Consider the following 23,440-nt stretch of genomic DNA (forward strand, 5'->3'; position numbering starts at 1 on the left):
CATATATTATATTAGTCATGAGTGCATATACTTTAAATGTGTCAAAATTAAATTTACATTGCACTAAAATGTATTCCTATTTTACTTTGCTTAATTTGTTAATCGATTGTAAATTAAAAGATCTTTACAAATGAGTTTAAATTGTGTGATGATAATATATAATTTGATTTATCAAAAGGTCTGCAATCGTTATCTAATGATGTTTTTAGAGTGAAGTTTGTAATTATAGCGGACAAAGAACGACAAAGAGATAAACTAGTATAGATTATTCATAACTATCGAATTCAAACAAAAAAAAAAAAAAAACTCAATAAACAACTTTTATGAGAAGTAAAACTTAAAATCCTGTACTTAACTAACCTAATTGTCTGGTGATAATAAATACTTTGAATATAAGAGCATCCACAATGGTTGGGGAGAATTGGGGGATAATGTAAGAGTGATTAGGAGAGAGAATGTGGGAAGGGGAGGAAAAAAAAAACAAAAAAATTAAAATAAAAAATTAAAAAAAAAAAAAAAAGGGTTAGGAGCGCCGTTTGGCGCGCCTAACGCGCCCACAAGGCACGCGCCCGTGTGGGCGGGCTGCTGTGCACGTTTTTTCTTCTCTTTCTTTTTCTTCTTTTTCTGCATTCTCTTGAATTTGCAGAAGAAATATCTCCACCAATAACTTTCCCCCAACTTGTTATTATTCCCACCTGAAATAATTCATCAGACATTATCTCCATAATATCCACTGATGTGGATGCTCTAAGTAACATTGTTCTTGATAATGAATATAAATAACCCAGATAATTACTGCGTGCCAGGTTTGAACCTGTACTTTAACAAGGATAATTACTGTGCGTCAAATGTAAACCTGTACTTTTTTTTTTTAAACAAGGATATTTATAATCTTGTGACAAGTGCCGTACTGCTTTTCTATTTCGAGTCTTGCCGTGTTTGTATCGTATCGTATCTTATCGCGGATTCGCGGCCCCGATAATAACTCTTTCCGTCAACTGTCCTCTCAAATCACAATCCGCCATGGACGAACCTCGAAAGCATCAGGTTCCTATTTCACTTTGTATGCAATGATATTTGTATCTCTGTTTCGTTTATATACAATTTATCCTTTTCTTATACTGTGTGTGATTAGTGGTAGAGCGTGAAATTTCGATTTTATTTGTAGACACAGTTTCGATAATTCATGGCAGTGACATCATTTTAGCAAGTGATGTGATTTTATTTATTTTTTTATTTTTTTTGGAAATTTTGGTTGATTTTGTGATCGGTGGATCTCCATCAGGTCTCGTTGCGAGGAGCGAGCGTGAAGGAGATTTCCAGGGATGCGCTTCTCGAGAAGGTGTCGCACCAGAGAGAGTTTAGGAGTTATATTCGAAAATCCACTGCGGCTGCAGTGTTTATTCAGGTTTAATTATCTCGTTTTGTTTGGCTGAATTCTCAAATTACTGAAACTGTTGTGCTTGGGGCACGTTATTATTACTTGAACGTCCGCTCTTATTTGACACTTCACTTGATAATGCATATTGTACCATATATTCCGAATTTAGTGTTACTTTGCTGTTTAATGAACTGACCTTCAGATTTAGTATTCACAACCGGGCAATGTGTTTTATAATCCTGAAATCTAAAACTTTGCTAATAATATATGCAGAGAGTTTGGCGGCGATACTCTGCCACAAAGTTGATAGCCCTACAACTTCAGAATCAGTGGGAGATATTGATGGATAATCTTGCTGTTCCTTTAACTAAAATACAGATATCTGGCAGTATTTTGAGGCCTTTTATTTTCTTCATGTCATTCTTGTTGAATCGAGGGGCGAAAAAGCAAAAGAGAGACAAAGATTGCATGAAGACTTGCTTCAGAGTTGTTTTGGAAAGCATAAACTCGACTAGTATGCTCTTCTGATTTCCCTCTAATTTGTTTCTTCATCGTGTTTTTGTTCTTTATCTTCTTGTAGCAATTTTTACTTTTCAATCTAATTTTTCCATTGTTTCATTTTCCTGGAAAAATGAATTGAAAAATGTTTAGGGCCGGTTTACTTTAGTTTTAAATTTTAATATCCGATATTCAGATTAAAATTATGTTAGGATATAACTTAACTAAAAAATATCCAAACGAATAATATATTGAGTTCATCCAAAATCTAAAAATCGGTTTAGATTCCAATAATGTGAATAGTTTTTAATGTTAAGCGTAAGTAAATACGCTATGTTTATATAAATGAGATTAGAAATAATAAAAGAATATAAGTAAGAGAAGATAATAATGAATGTAGTCATAGTAATGAATATATATGTAAGTAGATAAAGGTGAGGATGTGGTGGTAGTGGTAGATATATAGTCAAGTAAGTGATAGAGGTTCTGTTTTCCATTTGGAAAACATAAAAAAAGTGTTCTCCTGTTTTTTGAAAAACTGTGCAAGTAAACATGTTTTCTGTTATCTATTCTCCAGTTTTCAGTAAAAGTTCTCCCGTTAGTAAACAAGTTCTAGTTTTTACAAAGTAGAGAATGTGTGTTAAAATTATTTAATGGCTATGGTTTTGATTTATCATTTTTATGGATAGATCTGGATGAAAACTTTTGCTCCATGGCATTTGGAAATGTTGAAGAAAGAAGAGTTTGGACTTACCAATCAAAGAAGCTGATTTCCCTTTGCTTGTTGGTTCTAGCAGAATTTGATAACTCCCGCCTAGGGGGTGAAGACATTTTTGTTACATCATTAGCACTGCGTTTGGCAGTTGTTTTGACTGATCTTAAAGGTTGGAAATGCATTATTGATGCTAATATCCAGGCTGCAAATATGTCAATAAGAGACTTAGTTCATTTCATGGGAAGCAAGAAAAGTTGTTTGTACAGTTCTGTACGGAGATACATTTGTAAACTTCAAACGCCTGTTTCTTCTCAAGTGACTAGTTCTGGCCAGGCAGATGATCGATTCTTGATCATTGCTAGTGCTACAACTTTGGCTTTGCGGCCATTTCATGTTGCAGGCTTAGTTGTAAACACTAATTGCTTAGAGGAAGTGCAGAACGCTGCCGAGCAGTTTTGTATTTTTCTACTTACAATTCCTTGGTTTGCTCAAAAGTTACCGGCAGTGCTAATACCAGCTCTGAGACATATGTCTGTTTTGTCAGCTTGTTTAAGGGTTCTGCTGGTAAGTTTGGGTAATAAGAAATTTTTTCCTATTTTTATCACAATCTTATTAGGGTAAATTCTTACTAGTTCAATTTGTGCTCATATCATACTATTAAATTGAATAAGCAGATATATATTGTGGAAGAATATGGATTCTTTTATCTTCCAGTCCCTCCGTGGATTGTAATTGGATGAAATAGTCTTTGTTTTTTTTTTTTTTTTTTTTCAAGGTGGCCTTAATGAGTTTCTGCTTTTTGGACCATTCATAGAATCATAGTGCTTGTTTTGCCCACAGCTCATTGGAGCTTACCTACTCCAAAAAGCATAAACTAGCCAACTAGGACAAGCACTAAAAAAGAAAAAGGCTTTTGAAGTCCAATAAGAAGCAAAAAGCTCTTTTTCAAGAAGTTTCTCACAGTTGAGGCTTTTTAGAAAAGCCTCCTTTTCAATAAGCTCTACCTTGGCCAGACTAGCACATAGAAGTCTGTACTTATGGGAAAAATAAAATACTTAGTAATTCATGTATTATAAGGATGCTTTCATGGCATTACTTTTTCTAGTTATGCCTGTCTTCTCCATGATTTTGTTTCAGTTGAACTTCTGTGATTGCCCATCCTAGTATTATTATCTGTTAAACTTCTGTAATTTCCCATCCTACTACTACTACTACTACTACTACTGCTTTTTTGGTGTTAGAGCATGAAAGGACTGATAAGCTTTGGCAGGTGATGGCAGATGTCAAGGGAGGGAATCTTAAAAGAAATGTCTTGTGCTGTTAAGATGACAACTACCCACCAAAACAGGGTGATGCCACAGGTTGGTTGGGCTCTGTCAAACATTATATACCTTGCTACTATGTGTGAGAAGAATGCATTGGATTCTGGAAAGTTTGCCCCTGGCTTAGACCATGCATCCTATGTACATGTTGTGATTGCTCTGGCAGAGGACCTATTGGCTTGGTTTGAAAAGGTTGGATGGCTAAGAAAGGACCAAGAAGTCCTGGATGATTGTGGTACTTCTGCTGAATCCCTTGATAACTTTTTGCATGAGGCTGAGACAACTGCTGGATCCCTAAAGATGTCATATTCGGACCTTCTTAAGCCTGTTTGTCAGCAGGGGCATCTGATGAAACTTGTATCATTTAACAAAGATACTTTTGTTAAGAAGGATGATAATCTGCCAGCAATCAGCATGGAGTCCCCTAGATGTTGTGAATTGCTTGATGTTGCTTATTATTACTCATGCATGCTTAGAATATATTCAGCTGTGAATACAGTGCATGGAGCATTGCCAGTTCTGAATATGCTATCTTTTACTCCTGGATTTCTTTCTAATTTGTGGGGTGCTCTAGAAAAACAAATTTTCCCTGGAAAAGATTATGTTGCTGAGAGTGGTTCAAATCAAAATAAAGTTGGTGAAAGCAATTTTCATGAAGTGTCTACAGGAAAGCAAAAACATTTTGCTAAAGACAGTGGCAGCAAATGGGTTGATGTAATTCAGAAAATCACAGGAAAATCACAAACAGAATCAAAAACTGCAACCATGGCTGATGGAATTTCTGGTTCTAACTCAATTGGTGAGCATTGTTCTGATATCTGGGATATTGAACCACTAAGGAAGGGTCCTGATGGCATATCAAAAGATACTAATTGTCTGCTTCATCTCTTCTGTGCCAGCTATTCACACCTGCTCTTAGTTCTTGATGACATTGAGTTTTATGAGAGACAGGTTAGATCCATCCCTTCTTTGCTTCTACCCTCCCCCCCTCCCCCAACCCCATCCTACCACACCATTGCATGCAGTCCCTTCCATAAAGAAGTAAGAAACAATTTTTAATATTTCTCTGGGGATTTTGACCAATAAAAAAATGTTGGATGAATTAGGTCCCTTTTGTATTGGAGCAGCAACGCAAAATTGTGTCAGTTCTTAACACATTGGTGTACAATGCCTTGTCCCTCAATATTGGTGCTCAAAATAGGCCACTAATGGATTTTGCTGTCAAATGCCTGCATTTGTTATATGAAAGAGATTGCAGGCACCAGTTTTGTCCACCTGCTTTGTGGCTTTCACCAGGTAGAACAAATCGCCCTCCAATTGCTGTAGCTGCTAGGACTCATGATGTTTTGGCAGCTACAACAAATGATGTTTCAGCCTCTCTGACAATTGATTCTGTGATTACAACTACACCACATGTCTTCCCATTTGAAGAGAGGTGATTTTTGACATTAAAATTCATCCTAAGTTCTCCCATTTCATTGTCATTTTCCTGCTTCCTTTTTTATTTTACATTTTAGCACCTGGAATATTTGTTGTGCAGTCTCAGGGTGCCTAAAATTGCACTTAATGAATTGTGTTTGAGTAGAAGCCTATTGAAAATTTAGACCAACTTGGTATCACCATATCCTGCTATTTGAGAAATAATGTACATATATGCTTTTCTTCTCACCTCAGCAGTAAATAGCTAGTATGCCCATATTTAACACGAAATACAATATTTTAATTGGGTTCTGAAGTCATTATATTCAGATGTGTGCAGTTCATTTTTGCAGTCATTCTAACATCTTACTCTCAATAACTCTATTGCTTCTGTATCCTCTGCTTAAATTGCATGCTGCAGTTGTGTAAAAAGAATGTTAATATTCATTTCTTTACTTTTGTTTTTCATGCTAAACAGTTTGTGTTGTGCCCTCTGGCTTTAACAGGGTTGAAATGTTTAGAGAATTTATCAACATGGATAAAGTGTCTAGAAGAATGGCTGGTGAGGTTGTAGGTCCAGGTCCACACTCAGTAGAAATTGTTATTCGCCGTGGTCATGTTTTTGAAGATGGATTTCAACAAATAAACAGCCTTGGGTCCAGACTAAAATCTAACATCCATGTTTCTTTTGTAAATGAATCTGGTCTTCCTGAGGCTGGCTTGGACTATGGTGGGTTATCTAAGGAATTCTTGACTGAAATAGCAAAAGCAGCATTCTCACCTGAGTGAGTTCTCCTTGGAGCTTTACCTCTCTTTTACAACTTTTTCTGTTTAATAAGAATTCATATTCTTAAAATTGGTTATATCTTTATAGGTGTGGTTTATTCATCCAGACTTCAACCTCAGACCGGCTTCTAATTCCTAATTCAGCTGCAAGGTTTTTAGAAAATGGTTTCCAGATGATTGAGTTTCTGGGAAAAATTGTTGGCAAGGCACTTTATGAAGGAATATTGTTGGACTATTCCTTTTCACATGTTTTTGTGCAGAAGTTATTGGGCCGTTATAGCTTTCTTGATGAATTATCAACACTTGACCCTGTTCTATACAGAAATCTCATGTATGTTAAGGTAAATGCTTTCGGATTCAAGAGAAAAGAAATTATAGTTGACCCTTGAGTGTGATGTTACTACATCTATAATGGAGCTGCATATCAACATTGCTAGTCATTGATTTAAAATGAGTCTCAAGTTAATGGGCTAGATGTTTTTTACTGCAAAGAGGAACCCTTTATTAAAGGAATTAAAATAAATCCACTTTTTCTTGCTAAATAGAACTTGATAATACATTTTCTATTTGCTTGTTATTTTGATGCATGGTTACCTGGCCAATAGGGTGAAGTTCCATGCAAGGCTTGTATTTTAACTTGAGATTGTTTGGTGAAAAATTAGCTCTGTGTGCAACTTGTTATTTACATTCTCTGTTGTAAATGGCTTATATCATGGGAATGTGAGTGCAAATTGACTTTAGACCTCTCAGTAGAGGCAGGTATGTATGCTGTGTTTTTTTTTTTTTTTAATATGTTGATATTATACTGAAAGTTGAGTATGAATGTTGTTGAAACACAAAAGTTGTGTCAGTAGACATATGTCTATTGAAGTTGTGTAGAGTTGTGTTTGTAAGATTGTGTCTTTTGAGTATATATATATATATATATATATATATATATATATGTTAGAAGAGTTGGGGTGTGGTTGAGAGGATCACTCTCAACCTTAGGATTTGAATTTTGAATTTAATGGCGGTTGCTTTCCCTTAGCTTGTATATATAGGCCTTTCATCTTCTGTACAGTACACTTCATTAATATACAGTTACGTAGCCTACTGCATACATTTAATCACATGGTATCAGAGCCACGGTGAGGGTGAGTGGTGGGTTGCGATCGGAGGACGACGGCGCCGCTTCGCCGTGAAATCGCGACACCACCGGAGCTTCCACGCGCCGTCACGCGCCACCGCGACAGTTGGTCGCCGATCCATGCGCCGGCGCGTGAGGAGTTTTCCGGCGACTTCCCGGGACGCCGATGACATCGGCGTGGTCGCAGGGAGGAGCCCAGTCGGGATGTGCAGCGCGTGAGGCAGTTTGGTGAAGGGTGGTTGGAAGTATTCTTCAAGCTTGTGTCGGCTATTTGGCTCATACTGTTTCCCAGGTTCTTTTGTTTAAGTTTTTCTTTATGGCGGATACAAGAAATATTACGTGCAATATTATATCGACCCCGACCAAATTAGTTGATGTGGTGCTTGCACCAGATGGGTCTAATTTTGGAGAGTGGAGATTTTTGGTTGAAATTAATTTGGGGGGTATGGGTAAGGATAAACATTTGACTGGGACGTGTCCAACAGAGCAAACTGAGGCTTAAGAACGGAACAAGGATGATAAATCTTTATTATCCCGCATAATAAATTGTATTGATAGGAAAATCATTCTGTCTATGCAACACTGTAAGACTGTGAAGGAGGTTTGGGACTTGGTAAATAAATGGTTTAGTGGAACAAACAACCTGAGGAAATTGTATCAATTGTCTCAGGATGTCCATCGTCCCTCCCAAAATGGACGAGACATCCGAGATTATTTTTATGATTTCAAGAGTGCGAGTGAGGCGTTGTGTACTGCTATGCCAGTCATGGATTTGGACACAGTAAGAAAACAACGGGATCAGCATGTGTTTAGCTGGATTTCAGGGTTAGATAAAGAGTATGATGTCGTGAAGTCTCAGTTGCTAGGACATAAAGAGTTAGAATCAATAGACCAAGTTTTCACTATGGTCCAGAATGCCTCAAGTACATGTAGTGGAGTATCGGAGAAGAAGGTTTTTGTAGCGCAAGGGGATAGTGGAGGTGTAGGTTCTGGTAATCGCGGAGGTCGATTCTCAAGACGTGGTGGCTTTGGTAGAGGACGAGGACGAGGTCGAGGTCCAAGGGTTTGTTATAATTGTGGAGAGCCCGGACATCTACGTAACCAGTGTCCAAAACCTCTCCGACCAGAAAGCTTTGCCAATTCTGTCTCCAAACCAGAGGGTAATGTGGTTGTAATGACGGATGAAGAGTTGGCTATGTTCAAACAGTTAAAAGTGTCCGCCTCACAACCTCTAAACAGTCAGGAAACGTTACCATCTTCCTCAGCCACGTTCGTCCAAACAGGTAATCCTACTGCTTGTGTCTCGTCCTCATCCCGACAGTGGGTTATTGATTCTGGAGCCAGTGATCATATGTCAGGTAATCTAAATGTCTTTTCTGAATATTCTTCCTTTCCGCCTGGTACTACAGTTACCCTAGCAGATGGTTCATCCGCTTCAGTTTCGGGTAGAGGTAGTACCAGTGTAACCATGTCGTTACCTCTCTCTCGTGTGTTATACCTTCCGAAATTTTCGTTCAATTTACTGTCGATAAGTCAAATTACTCGAAGTTTAAACTGTTGTTTTGTGTTCTTTCCTGGTTATTGTTTGTTTCAGGATCTTTTGACGAAGGCGATTATTGGTAGAGGAAAGGAAGCTGGTGGGCTGTTTGTGCTGGAACAGTTCCCTCCTAGTCCTGAAAAGGTTCCTGTTAGTCTGTTGGGTAGTACGTCTCCTTCCAAGTTACATTGTCGGTATGGTCACCCGCCTTTATCTATTTTATTTAAAGAAGCTGTGTTCGAACTTAGAGTCTTTGTCTGTTTTGCAATGTGAATCTTGCGAATTTGCAAAGCATTGTCGGGTACCATATCCGCCTAGAGTCAATAAAAGGGTAGAGTCTTTATTTCAGTTGGTTCATTCTGATGTATGGGGACCATGTCGGGTTCCGTCTAAGTCCGGGTTCAAATACTTTGTAATCTTTGTGGACGATTTCTCGAGACACACTTGGTTATATCTCATGAAATCTAGGGATGAATTGTTTGAAGTCTTTTGTAAATTCTGTTCTATGGTTAAGACTCAGTTCAATAAAATGATTCAAGTTTTGCGTAGTGATAATGAGACTGAATATTTTTCCCGTACCTTTTCCGAGTATATGAACCAAAACGGAATAATACACCAGTCCTCTTGTGTGGGCACTCCTCTGTTGGAGGTTGCCCGGGCAACCTCCATCTAAAAATCGCCATCTGTTGGAGGTTGCCCGGGCCTTGTTATTTCAGATGAAAGTTCCCAAAGGGTTCTGGCCGGATGCTGTCCATATTGCTTCGTTCTTGATTAATCGATTACCCTCGACAGTACTCCAAGGCCCGGTTCCGTGTCACATTGTCTATCCGTCCAGTCCGTTATTTTACCTTCCACCCAGGGTGTTTGGGTGCACGTGTTTTGTTCAGGATATTCGTCCTCACATGGGGAAACTTGATCCTAAGTCTCTGAAGTGCATATTCTTGGGATATTCTAGCACTCAGAAAGGGTATCGGTGTTATTCTCCTGACTTACAAAGGTACTTAGTGTCTGTCGATGTGTCGTTCTTTGAGGATGTTGTGTTTAAGGAACCTCTCACCTCATCTGATTGTAATTCAGTGTCGGACGATTTCCTTACATATATTGTTACTGTTCCTTCCGTGGGTTGGGGTGAGACAAGGCCTCTTGTTACACAGGTTTATCACCGGCGGTCAAGAGAAGTTCAAGCATTGTTAGGTCCATCCGCCAATCCTTCCTCGCCAGCGTTGTCGTCAACAGATTCCGATCTTCCAATTGTTGTTCATAAAGGTACGCGTCGTTGTGTTCATCCCATCTCTTCAGTTGTGTCATATGTCCATCTATCCCCCTCTTCACGTGTCTTTATATCTCAGTTAGAGTCAGTTAAAGTGCCAACGTCTTTGAAACAAGCTATGGGTCATGATGGGTGGAGACAGGCTATGGGGGAAGAGATGGCTGCCCTTGAAGAGAACCAAACCTGGGATTTGGTGGATCTTTCATTCGGTAAGGTAACTATTGGGTGTAAATGGGTTTATGTAGTGAAGATGAACCCTGATGGTTCTGTTGCCAGACTCAAAGCGCGCTTGGTGGCTAAGGGGTATGCACAGACGTATGGTATAGATTATACCGAGACTTTCTCCCCGGTGGCTAAGTTGGCTTCGGTACGTGTTTTTATATCTTTGGCTGCTACTAATCACTGGCCGTTATATCAATTAGATGTCAAAAATGCGTTTTTGCATGGTGATTTGCTTGAAGAAGTTTATATTATATGGAGCAACCACCAGGGTTTGTAGCTCAGGGGGGAGTCTGGGAAGGTGTGCAAGTTAAAGAAATCTTTGTACGGTCTAAGGCAGTCACCGCGTGCGTGGTTCGGGAGGTTTAGCAGTGCGGTTATGAAGTTTGGAATGCAGAGGAGTGCTTATGATCATACTGTCTTTTATAAACATACTAACCGTGGGTGTGTTTTATTGATAGTATACGTGGATGACATTGTGATCACAGGTAGTGATGCAGACGGGATTGGTGTTCTTAAGTCCTTCCTTGGAGCTGAGTTTCATACTAAAGATTTGGGAATACTAAAATACTTTCTGGGTATTGAGGTTGCTCGCTCAAAGAAGGGAATATTTCTCTCACAGAGAAAATATGTGATGGACCTTCTTGGTGATATTGGACTGCTTGGGTCGAAACCGTGTGATACGCCAATGGAACAAGGGGTCAAGCTTGTACCGGATGAGGGGGAGGTGTTTGAGGATCCAGAAAGGTATAGGAGACTGGTAGGGAAGCTAAACTATCTCACGATTACTCGACCGGATATTGCATTTTCGGTGAGTGTGGTGAGTCAGTTCATGAGTTCACCTACACGAACTCATTGGGAAGCAGCTGTTCGTATTGTGAGGTATCTGAAGAGCGCACCTGGGAAGGGGGTCCTTTATGCTGATTATGGACATACAGGTGTTGAGGCGTTCTCCGATGCGGATTGGGCTGGCTCGCCTAGTGATAGGAAGTCAACGACAGGATATTGTGTGTTTTTGAGAGGCAATTTAATTTCATGGAAGAGTAAGAAGCAAAGTGTTGTGGCGCGATCGAGTGCAGAGTCCGAATATAGAGCTATGGCTCACGTGACTAGTGAGATAGTTTGGGTGCATAACATTTTATAAAAGAGATGGGTGTAGAAGTGAAACTTCCTGTGAAGCTGTGGTGTGAATTTTGAATTTAATGGCTGTTGCTTTCCCTTAGCTTGTATATATAGGCCTTTCATCTTCTTTACAGTACACTTCATTAATATACAGTTACGTAGCCTACTGTATACGTTTAATCACAATATATATATATATATATATATATATATATATATATATATATATATATATATATATATATATATATATTCTCTCCATTGAGACAAGAAAGTAACAAAACAAATTCTTCTAAATCTTTCTTAACATGGTATTAGAAGCCAAAACTTGAAAGTTTTTTTTTTTTTCGTGAACAGTAAAAGTTATTGTTCATTTGAAATTATTTTCTCAAATTACTTGCTATCGATATGAGTTTTTGTCAAATTTGGTGTTACCCATACCTTCTACGATCTTCGGCGAGCCTGACCCAGTATGTGCTGTCACCGGTTCCTTCCCCACGTGCCGCCACAACTGCCGGCCCTCCGACGCGTGTGACCACCTTCGGCGGGATTTTCTGGCGAAACTTTCTAGATTTTCCCGTCGGTCATCTGCAACTCCATCTGTGCAATCCATTTTCTTTTTGGTAACAATGTCTTCTGATGGAAATTCTGTTAATACCGGTACACTTCTTCCTCCTGCCAGTTCTATGCCAACTGTTTCGAGCTCTATTTATGTGCCTAAATTGTATGGAAGCCCGATGATCACTTTCGAAAAATTATGTGGGTCTCAAAACTACCAATCCTGGTCTGATGCCGTTGAGTTATGGTATATGGGCCAAGGAGTTGTTACCCACTTACGAAACGAAAGGGAGTAGATGAAATATTGGAAAATGAAAAGGCAATTTGGCAAAGGTTAGATGCTCAACTCTGTAGCCTCCTTTGACCGTCTCTTTCTCCACAATTGTTGCCCCTCTTCAAGCCCTTTAAGACGTGTGGAGGTTTGGAATCAAACTAAATCTCTATATTGTAATGGTGTCGGTCAATTCTACAATGTTGTTGATAATTTACTTAACCTGAAGAAAGATGGTATTTATATGGAAACTTCCCTTGCCAAAGCCCAAAGTTTGATAATTGAGTTTAGTACAGTCATGCCTATTGATGGTACACCCGTAGAACAACTTACCCAACGAGAGAAATTCTTTGTAGTACTTCTCTTTACCAAATTAGGTTTAGAATTTGAAAGTACCCGGAATCAAATGAGTTAATTCCAGTAATGGTCCTCCGACTATATTGATTTTCCACAATTAGTTCTTGACTTTTAATTTGGACAATTTACCTCCCTTGACTTTCTAATTCTTTCCAATGTTGGTCCTTCCGTCAAATGAAGGTTAAGTGGATGTCAAATGAGAGGGTAAAGTAGTCCTTTCACATATTTAATGTATAATTCCTCATATTTTCTCATCAGATTCACTGAATAGTCGTATTTTTCCCTCCCGATGCCGGTGGTGTACTATGCTTTCTGGGCACTCGGCGTCAGAGTCACCGTAAAAGGCACCCGCCGCCGCCAGCTTCCAAGTCCACCAACCAAACAGGAGTCCTCTTCGTATGCTCGCACCGAACACTTCTCAACCCGGGAGAAAATCCAAAACTCTAAATCGTACATTTGAGGATCCAATCTTTGGGAGTCTTTGAGTTCCCGACAGCCAACAGTTGCCATCCTTTTAACTTAGCAAGCTTCTCAAGCGAATCAGAGGTATAATCTGACACGGAGACAACGATCCACTTCTCGGATCGAAAATTCGCGTAGCGAGACGACTTATCTCAGATTGCAGGGATGTTATTCCAGTTGATTTTAGGCAACTCGGATTTAATGGATTGGATTTGGGCAGACTGGATGCAGAGCAGGGTAGAAGTATCCCAGCACCGTTGCGGAGGTTTAAAAAAAAAAAAAAAAAAAGGCCAGCAACGGTAGCGATGAGGAGGACAATGGTGAGAATTTTGTATAGATTCTCTGAAGCCCACACGGAGAAATCAAGATTCTTGGTCTCTACAAAGCGAGTTCGGGGCAATAATGCTGCTCTATCTCTGCTAAATTTCGACACCCGGGGTGATCCTGGAGGCGAAGAGTTTCGATCTTGAACCAACATTTCAGCCTATTCCTCAAACCAATGAAACAAACTCCCGTACTGGCCCAACACACGCACAAGACAACAGCTGTGGCTTTGGTGCTGAAACTTCTGAGTCCTGGTTCCTTCACCTCGTCATTGACTTGAGTTGAGCTTAATTCCTCTTCTCAGAGTAAAAAACACAAACACCTAAAGTGCGTGGCTGCAATAGAGAGAGGTGTAGGGAATTGGAGTTGCCGACAAATGAAACTTCAGTGTGATTTGGTGAAGAAGCCAGTGAGGAGATTTCGTACGCTTGAATCAAACTTCAGCTTGCCCATTTGTGGTGGGGCTTGGGAATTTACGCTGTGATCTGGATGCTGATGTAGGAATCTGATGTTGCGTATAGAAGGAAGGGAGAAATACGGGGAATTATACATTACGCAGGTGGAAGGACAACTTTACCCCTCCATTTAACGTTCACTTAACATTCATCTAACGGAAGGACTAACATTGGAAAGAATTCGAAAGTCAAGGGACTTAAATTGTCCAAATTAAAAGTCGGGGATTAATTGCGGAAAATCAATATAGTCGGAGGACCATTGTTGGAATTAACTCGGAATCAAATTCTTGGAAGCAACACTGTTCCAGGGACCACCGAATTGTTCAAACGTCTCTTGCAGCTGCAGGTAACCTCCATTCCTATTGTTCACACATCTACTCTCGAACAATCAGCTCTAGTAACACAAGGAGGTCGTGGACGAACTAAAATCGTGGTGGACGAAAAAACACTAGATTTTGTGATTATTGTAATAAACCTAGACACACACGGGATCGGTGTTGGAAACTTCATGGGAAACCGGTGCTTACCCAAGCAAGTGTTGCTCAATCTCAACCTAGAGAACAAAATTCTCGAACCATTTCCGTTGCTGAATATGAAGAGTTTGTTCGATTTAAAACCAATGCCAAGGCTTTCGGTGTCACTCCTGCAGTCTACACTGAAGAAGCTTATACTGCCCTTGTATCACAATCTAGCTTGAGCGGACCATGGGTTATCGATTCAGGTGCCTCTGAGCATATCTCTAGTAACTCATCTTTATTTTCTCATTTCACCAAGTCTAAGTCTCTTCCTTCTATTGTTTTCGGTAATGGGTAAAAGAGAACGGCCATTGCAATTGGAAAAGCTTTCCCCCTTCCTACTTTGCTGCTCTCTACGATTCTTTATATACCTAATTTTCCTTTCAATTTAATTTCTGTCCATAAACTTACAAAATCAATCTTTAAACTGTATGGTCACTTTTTCTTCCGATTCTATCATTGTGCAGGACCGTTGTTTGGGGAAGATGATTGTCTCGGGGGTTTGTATTAGAAGGACTTTGTCGATTATCTACCCCAAATCCTCTTACGGTTTGCACTGCTACCATTCCTTCTCTTGCCCATAACTGACTTTGGACATCCCAGCCTTAATAAATTAGGACTACTTGTTCCACGTTTGTCTCAATTAACTACCCTAGAGTGTGAAGCTTGTCAACTTGGGAAATATTCTAGAACATCTTTTCCAAATCGTGTTAATAAAAGAGTTGCATCCCCTTTTTCCTTAGTCCATATTGATGTTACCTTCACTGATTATTTTTCTCGTTGTACATGAGTCTTTTTAATGCGAAATCTTTCTGAAGTACTTAATGTTCTTCAAAATTTTGTCAATGAAATAACAAATCAGTTTGGAGTGTCTATTAAAACATTACGAATTGATAATGCTGGAGAATATTTTACAACTCCATTATGTAACTTTCTTGATTCAAAAGGCATACTCCATGAGTCATCTTGTCCCGATACTCCACAGCAAAATGGAGTATCTGAACGAAAGAACTGGCATCTTGTTGAAACCACTCGCACCATGATTCTCCATTATAAAGTTCCTCCACAGTTCTGGGCGGATGCTATCCTTCATTCCTATTACTTAATAAATTGTATGCCTACATTTGTTTTACATGGTAAGATGCTTTATAATATTTTATTTCCCAATAAGCCTCCTCGTACTCTCCCTCTAAAAGTTTTTAGATGCACCTGTTTTGTTCGGGACACTACCCCAGGGTGTGATAAATTTTCCCCAAAATCCTTAAAATGCATGTTTGTTGGGTACTCTAGGTTGCAAAAAGGTTTTAGATGTTATTCCCTTGATAAGCATTGGTAATGTATCTTCTGATGTTACTTTCTTTGAATCAACACCATTCTTTTTGTCCACCTCACCGGCCTCCCTTGATCCCTTCCCTAATGTTCTTCCTGCTCCTACTTTTCAAAGAGGGACCGAGGTACATTTACCTCAAGATCCATCATTACCTAGAAATCCTAGTCCCTTACCTATATAACCTCATTTGCAAAACACCAGTATCACTCCATTTCCTTACACTTAGCATCGACACTCTCAACCGCCCACGACAGTTCAAATCAATGAAAACCCAACTGATTCATCTCTCGAGTTGTCTTTGCCCTCAAACTCGGTTCCAACAACAAGCTCTCCCATTGCAAGTCGTGTAGGTAACAGGTCAACACGAAACCCCTTTCCCTTATATGACTTTATTTCTTATGATCGTCTCTCACCTGCATATAGTGCTTTTATCAAATGTTTATCTTCTGTCTCTGCTCCTAAATCTGTTAAAGAAGCCCTTTCCCATCCTGGTTGGCGTCAGGCTATGGTTGATGAAATGGCTGCCCTTCATTCATCGGGGACTTGGGAGTTAGTTCCATTACCCACAGGTAAAACAATTGTTGGTTTTCGATAGATATATATTGTGAAAGTTGGACCCAATGGACAGGGTGATAGACTTAAAACTCGACTGGTAGGTAAGAGATATACATGGGTTTTTGGGATTTATTACATTGACAAATTTTCACTAGTAGCTAAAATTGCTTCAGTTAGAATCTTTCTCTCTATGGCTGCCATTCATCATTGGCCCTTGCATCAGTTAGATATTAAAAATGCCTTTCTACATGGAGATTTAGAGGAAGAAATCGCATTTATCTTGTTGTATATGTTGATGATATTGTTATTACAGGAGATGATGTTGAAGGAATACAATTGTTGAAACAACACCTATTCCAAAATTTTGAAACAAAAGATCTTGGGAAGTTAAAATACTTTTTAGGAATTGAAGTAGTACAATCCAAGCAAGGAATTTGCATATCACAAAGAAAGTATGCATTGGATATACTAGAAGAAACAAGTATGATGAATTGCAAACCTCTTGACACTCCTATGAATCCAAATGTTAAACGCCTACCAGATCAGGGGGAGCTTATCCAAGATCCAGGAAAATATAGACGACTGGTAGGAAAATTACTTTATTTAACTATAACTCGACCTCTCTTTTGCGATAAGTGTTAGTCAATTCTTGGCATCTCCACGTGAAAGTCACTGGGAAGCTGCCGTTCGGATTTTACAATATATTAAGAAATCTCCAGGCACTAGTTTGTTATACAAAAACCATGGAAACCTTGAAATTATTGGGTATATAGATGTTGATTTGGCTGGTGCATGGGATAGAAAGTCAACATCTCGATATTGTATCTTCCTTGGTGGCAACCTAATTTCTTGGAAAAGTAAAAAAGCAAAATGTTGTTGCTCGATCAAGTGCAGAAGCCGAATATCAATCCATGACCCTTGGAACATGTGAACTTGTGTGGTTGAAAAACCTCCCTACTGAACTAAAGATTTGTACGAAGGAGTCCATGAAGCTCATTTGTGATAACCAAGCAGCTCTGCATATTGCGTCAAATCCAGTTTTTCATGAAAGAACACGAAACACATTGAAATTGATTGCCATTTTGTACGAGACAAAGTTGCATCTGGAGATATTATTACATCTTTTGTAGGCTCAAATAATCAATTAGCTGATATATTTCCTAAAGCTTAAGAAGTCATAGGATTGAATACATTGTAACAAGCTTGGTGCGTATGATATACATACTCCAGCTTGAGGGGGAGTGTTGAAACACAAAAGTTGTGTCTGTAGAAATATGTCTGTTGAAGTTGTGTAGGGTTGTGTTTGTAGGCTTGTGTCTTTTGAGTTTGTGTATATATGGCTGTTCTCTCTCCATCGAGACAAGGAAGTAATATAGCAAATTCTTCTAAATCTTTCTTAACAAATGTCTAAAACTAGTCAACAACCTGAAACATGGGAGATGCGATATATTGGCAGCTGGCTACCAAATTCAACTTTTTAATACTTAAAGCATTGCATGCATATTTGCTAATGATTGTAGTCTTCATGAGAGTTTCTAACACTTTACATGATTAGTCCAGCATTATGAGGGTGATGCCAGAGAGCTCTCATTGGATTTCACAGTTACAGAAGAATCACTTGGAAAGAGGCATGTTATTGAGCTTAAACCTGGAGGCAAGGATGCCAGTGTGACAAATGATAACAAGCTGCAATACATTTATGCAATTGCAGACTATAAACTTAATCGGCAGGTATATAGCATTTGTAAATTCAAATAGTAGAAGCCTATGTGTTTGTATCCATAATCTCACTTTGTTTCTGCTTTAAATTGCAGATACTTCCATTCTCAAATGCATTTTACAGAGGATTGACTGAAGTAATATCCCCCTCTTGGTTAAAGTTATTCAATGCAAGTGAATTTAATCAGGTACTATATATATATATATATATATATATATATATATATATATATATATATATATATATATATATATTTTAATATAGACATGAAAATTCTTCATGAGTTTCAGCTTCAAGTTTTACCCAGTTAGGTTGCTGCCTGCCATTTCTTTCAAACAAATGAAAAATTTGATATTGAATTCCATTTGTCTCAATACCTGTATGGATGTAAATGCAAATTCATTTCTGGCAGTTGCCTTGGTGATTTTGGTCTTGATAAGTTTTATCCTTTATGTGTAGTTGTAAATCACTATACTAGTATAATATAAAGACAAAATTGAATTGCTACTTAACTATACAACTCCTGGTTCTTTCTTGATTTCTGTGTTAGTTTAATTCTACGTTTTGTTGAAATATGAAGTTCCTCATTTTCTGGAGTTGAAAAGATGCTAGATCTCAAATTCTCACTAAAAGATTGCAATTTCTATTATTGTTGCAGCATTTCACATGGCATGTTTTGAAAGGAATTTTTGAAAATGTATAGGCAATTTTATATTTTTCTTCGACTGATCTATGATATTTCAATATCCAGTTGCTTTCAGGGGGAAACCACGATATTGATGTTGATGATTTAAGGAAAAACACGCGGTATACTGGGGGTTATAGTGAAAGTAGTCGAGCAGTGAAACTTTTTTGGGAGGTATTCGAATTTTTTCTTTCTCTCTTTGGATTTGGAAGGTAGCTCAATTTTTCTTGTTTTCTTGTCCATCTTTTATTTTGTGATGCCATTAACAGGATTATGGTTTTCCCTTTATGCCTGTTTAAATTCTCACTTTTTTCTTAGTATACTTTCTTCTGATACTTGAAATGATTATTTAGATTGTTATAGTTTGCAAGTGCTCACTAGCTTACCTGTTTGGTCATGCTCCATCCTTGGATCCTTGCACACTGGCAACAGCCAATCTTATGATATATTTTTAATTTAAAGTTGCATATGACATTATGATGAGAGGAACAAGCAACTCTTCATGGATTATTCTATCAATGTGCCAATATACCCTTTGGTTTTTATGTTACAGGTTTTTGCAAATTTTGAAGCAAGAGAACGGTGTTTGCTCCTTAAGTTTGTGACAAGTTGTTCTCGAGCCCCTTTGCTTGGGTTCAAATATTTGCAGCCAACCTTCACTATTCATAAGGTAAGTGTTAGATTCTTACATTACCAACCCACAAAAGAAAAGGGCAAAACTGGAAATATGAATTAGAAAGTTAAGACTGCAAATTATCTATGCTGTTTAAGTTTCTGGCTGAAGTCTGAAGTTCATTAAATTTGTCTCAGCAACTTGTTTGTTTATAATTTATTGAAGTTTGTTTTTTTGGGTACAATAGATGGGGGAGGGGAAAGTGGGATTCAAATCCAAGTCTATTACCTCATAACTATCAAACTACACCTTTCACCCCCTTTAGTGGTTAAGTTTTATATCATTTATCATTATATGTCCTATTTTATTACATGTAATTCAAGAATGGAGCAAGTATGATAATAGATCAAACTGGACTCTGGTCAGATGTGTGATAATATTGGTCTCGTTTGGATTAAGTGTTAATATTAAGGCTAAACAAAACCTCTTTGTTGGATGCTTAACTTGTTTTAATGCATCAGTTGTATTGATGAAAGTTGTACTGTTCAATAAGTTGGAAATTGAAGAAATATATAGGTTACTGAGAGCATCCTCAATAGTATAGTTTTTTCACTAATTTTTAGGTGCCAAGTAGGAGTGAAGGAGGAAGGGAGAAAAAAAAAATTGTCAGAAAAAGAAAAAAAATGCTGGTTAATGTGCCCGGCTTGGCGCTACTGGTGCGCCTCACGCGCACCAGGAGCTGCTTTTTAATTATTTGGTGGGGCCCACTGTGGAAGCAAAAAACCAGATCCTCCTGCAAAGACCTCTCACATTCTCTTTCCTCCTCTCTCTCCCACCTCACATTTGGCCCCACAAAAAACCACCCAAAAACGATCATACAAAAAAAAAAAAAAAAAAATCCTGTAAAGATAGAAGCAACTTGGTTGTGGCAGAACTTGGAACTGACTTGAAGTTGAACATGAGTAGGTTTCATGTGATGTACCACTATTGGCAGTACTTGGAGGACAGGATGTTGATCGGCTTCCATCAGCTTCTACATGCTATAATACATTGAAGGTATGCAGTTATTCTGGATCAACTTTTGGTTTGATTCATGGATTTTAAATCATCCAATAGAGAATTTGATCCTCTCTCTCTCTCTCCCATGGACCTTTGACAGCTTCCAACATACAAACGGTCGAGCACCTTGAGAGCAAAGCTTCTTTATGCCATCAATTCAAATGCTGGGTTTGAGCTTTCATAGAAGGAAGATGTTTTCATTTCTTGTGGCTTTCTTTCTATACACTACACATAATGTATTTTTACCCGAGTGATTGCCTGTTTTATGTTTATGTATTAATCAAATAGCGGCCTGTCATTATCCAAAATGCTTCTGTTTAATCAAAAAGTTATGTATTTTTCTTATAGAGATGGTAATAGGTTAAGTTCAGATTGCAAATGTCACATTCAACATTCAAGCTTCAAACATCCCTAATGTGGTGATGTTCTTTTCGGATGATTTCTACAATGAGGATGAGGATATTTATAGAATCAGGATAAGAATGAATGAATATTACTTTATGGGGGTGTTTGGTAAATAGTTGTTAGCTGATTGGGTTAGTGAGTTTGAATAGTTGATAGTATTAGCTGATTGTAGAAAAGTATATGATAAATTAGATGTTAGCTGATAGTTGATTAAATACAAAATGACTTTTTCAAAAAGTTTTTTTAAATTTAACATTTTGGAGCAATAAGTTATTATAAAAAGTAAATTAATCAAACACTCATATTGATTATTTAACCAAGTCAAAAAGGTAATAGTGGTAAAATAAGTAAAAATTGACATATAAGGTATATAAGAAATGGCCAAATGTTGGGGCTAGCCAAACTGGTTTGTGACACGCGCCTGTAGAGCTTAGTTATGGTGGACACTTATTAGTATCTCCAGCTGGTGTAAAGTTTTGTTTCTCCTCTTAGAGTATCCACATTAGTTGGGAAGAATATGGGGATAATGTAAGAGTGATTAGGAAAGAGAATGAGGGAGGGGAGAGAAAAAAAAGAAAAACAAAAAAAAAGAGAAAATTGATTTTTTTTTAAAAAAATAATAATAATAATGCTGTCGGGCGCACCGACTGGCGCGCCTGACGCACCACCGGGCGCGTGCAGTGCACGCGCCCGGCTTTTGCACAGGCTGTGCGCGCATACCTCTTTTTTTTCTTTTTTTAAAAAAAAAAAAAAATTTGACATTAACTCTTCATTTGCAGAGTGATTCTTTCTCAAATAACTCACTCCCACATCAATATTATTTTTGGCTTGAGTGATTTATTTATGAAATATCTCCCTATTCTCCCCTTAGTGTGGATGCTCTTAGCTCGCACGACTGACGACACCTGTGGGCTGTGGCTCACTGGTGGAATATTTAGTGGACCCCAGTGTGTGGGTGAATATTAAAATTACTTCCTCAAGACCAGGGATTAGGCATCTGGATTTGGTCCTCTCACTGAAAAAGGATTCCTTGCTTTCAAAAAATTCTAAAGATATGAAATATATGGAAGTTGAAAGCACAGCTGCTTGCTTAGCTTCACCTGTACTGTACTGTACTGAGAAATATGGTTAGATTCCAGCTGCAGCTGCTGAAGAACTGTCATACCTTTAGCATTATATTGCAGATTAATCAAAGCAATTATATATATTATTGCTTTCTTGGCATTAGCTTTGCACCCACTCATCTGCATACTGTCATTACACTTTTGCAAGTGATCTTTGTTACTTCATTAGTTCTTACCCCATAAGCTCCTCAGATTTACTGTTGGATGATGAACTAATTAGGGATCGGATCGGATGAAACATCCATCACGGGTAAAAATTTCCACATCCAAACTCGACCCACAACTTCATGATATTTTAATTTGTTTACTAGAATTTTAATTTTTCGGATTAACAAATTTAAAGAATTATTTCAAAAAGATAATGGCCCTGTTTGGTAAAATAGTTAGCTTATAGGTTAATTTTGGTTTATTTGACCACTATTAGCTTTTTAATTTGGTTAAAAAATTAATATAAGTGTTTAGTTAATTAGTTTTTTGTAATTTCAAGATGCTAAAATTCAAAAAGCTGCTCAAAACAACTTTTTCAATTAACTTTTTGAGAAAGAAAAGAATACTAAACAACTAACAGCTAATTTACCAAACACCTTTCTACAATCAGCTAATGTTATCAAATAGTTATATTTCCTAATTAATACAATAAGCTAACAATCATTTACCAAACACGGCAATTATAAAATAAAATTATACTTTCAACTAGTTTAGGTGCCAAGAATGCACCAAATACAAATATACAATTGATATTTAGGGAAGCATTCTTCAAATATTTTGAAGGTAAAAGACCAAATTTTATTTTATTTCAAAAATAGTATTATCTCTATTGGTCTTAATGGCCTTAGGGGCCAACACAATCTCTAGAAACATTCATGATTATGTTAAGAAAATAAATTGAGACACGAATTTACCGTGAGAATTTGAAAGGAAAAAATCACGGACTTTTTTTATATAATTAATTTGAGAATTTTATTATGCTGGTATAGATAGTGCATGTACAATATTAGGATTTGATTGGAAGAAATTAATGGAGCTTCATAGCTATGAAGAAAATGAAGGAAGGGGAGAGAAAAGAGAGGTACCTTTCTTGGAGGGGAGTAATATTTTAGAAGTGGATGAAAGATTCTTTTACCTTTTATTTTAGAGAAATTACTCATTAGACTCTAAATGATATATAACTTTTAGAATCCATTATCTTGGACCAATCTATATGGAGTATTAGAGTGACCTAGCTAGGTCTGGAACAACAATATAATCTGATATGATAGTTGATAAGTATTAACAGGGCGTTTGGTTGGAGGGATTTTAAATTCCCTTCCCACTTAATTCCCTTCCCACTTAATTCTCACCTAATTCCAAAGGCCATTAAATTCCGTAGTTTGGTTGGAGGGAATTGCAATTCCATGAAATTGCAATTCCCCCATTTTCATGGAATTAAAATCCCATGTCTCCCCTGGTATTTTAATTCCTGGGAAAAAAAGATAGTGATGAGTCAAAATTACCTATTCCTTTTTTAACCTAAAATTAATGTCTAACAACAATAATGGACATTTTTGACTTTATAATACTTATTCTCTTTCAATTCCCATGTATACCAAACATTGGAATTGAAATCCCA

The 23,440-nt window shown here is 37.8% G+C and overlaps 1 protein-coding gene across 4 annotated transcripts; it reads left to right on the top strand.

Moving 5' to 3' along the window:
• The first annotated feature begins 927 nt into the window (after nucleotides 1-927).
• Nucleotides 928-20,649, top strand: LOC109174947 (E3 ubiquitin-protein ligase UPL7). Of its 4 annotated transcripts, none has more exons than XR_002053212.1 (14): nucleotides 928-1,047; nucleotides 1,286-1,408; nucleotides 1,655-1,895; nucleotides 2,569-3,158; nucleotides 3,875-4,867; nucleotides 5,023-5,351; nucleotides 5,842-6,120; nucleotides 6,210-6,462; nucleotides 17,781-17,956; nucleotides 18,040-18,132; nucleotides 18,697-18,804; nucleotides 19,184-19,300; nucleotides 20,210-20,299; nucleotides 20,403-20,649. XR_002053212.1 is itself a non-coding variant. In XM_019324182.1 (14 exons), exons 1-14 carry the CDS (start codon nucleotides 1,024-1,026, stop codon nucleotides 20,484-20,486), a joined length of 3,495 nt encoding a protein of 1,164 aa, XP_019179727.1. In that variant the 5' UTR covers nucleotides 931-1,023; the 3' UTR covers nucleotides 20,487-20,649. The 4 variants fall into 4 exon arrangements, 2 of the variants coding, with proteins under 2 accessions (XP_019179728.1, XP_019179727.1); XR_002053213.1 differs by having other exon boundaries at nucleotides 6,210-6,452; nucleotides 17,786-17,956; XM_019324182.1 differs by having other exon boundaries at nucleotides 931-1,047; nucleotides 17,786-17,956.
• Nucleotides 20,650-23,440: the final 2,791 nt, after the last annotated feature.

This window comes from Ipomoea nil, unplaced genomic scaffold, assembly GCF_001879475.1.
Source record: "Ipomoea nil cultivar Tokyo-kokei standard unplaced genomic scaffold, Asagao_1.1 scaffold0672, whole genome shotgun sequence".
Classification (NCBI taxonomy): Eukaryota; Viridiplantae; Streptophyta; class Magnoliopsida; order Solanales; family Convolvulaceae; genus Ipomoea; species Ipomoea nil.

Excerpts from the sequence above, each read along its gene's own strand:
- LOC109174947 (XM_019324182.1), top strand. The coding sequence starts at position 1,024 with ATGGACGAACCTCGAAAGCATCAG. Across the intron at positions 3,159-3,874 it reads CTTGTTTAAGGGTTCTGCTG|ATGTCAAGGGAGGGAATCTT; the intron begins GTAAGTTTGGGT and ends AGGTGATGGCAG. Across the intron at positions 18,805-19,183 it reads CAGTGAAACTTTTTTGGGAG|GTTTTTGCAAATTTTGAAGC; the intron begins GTATTCGAATTT and ends TTTATGTTACAG.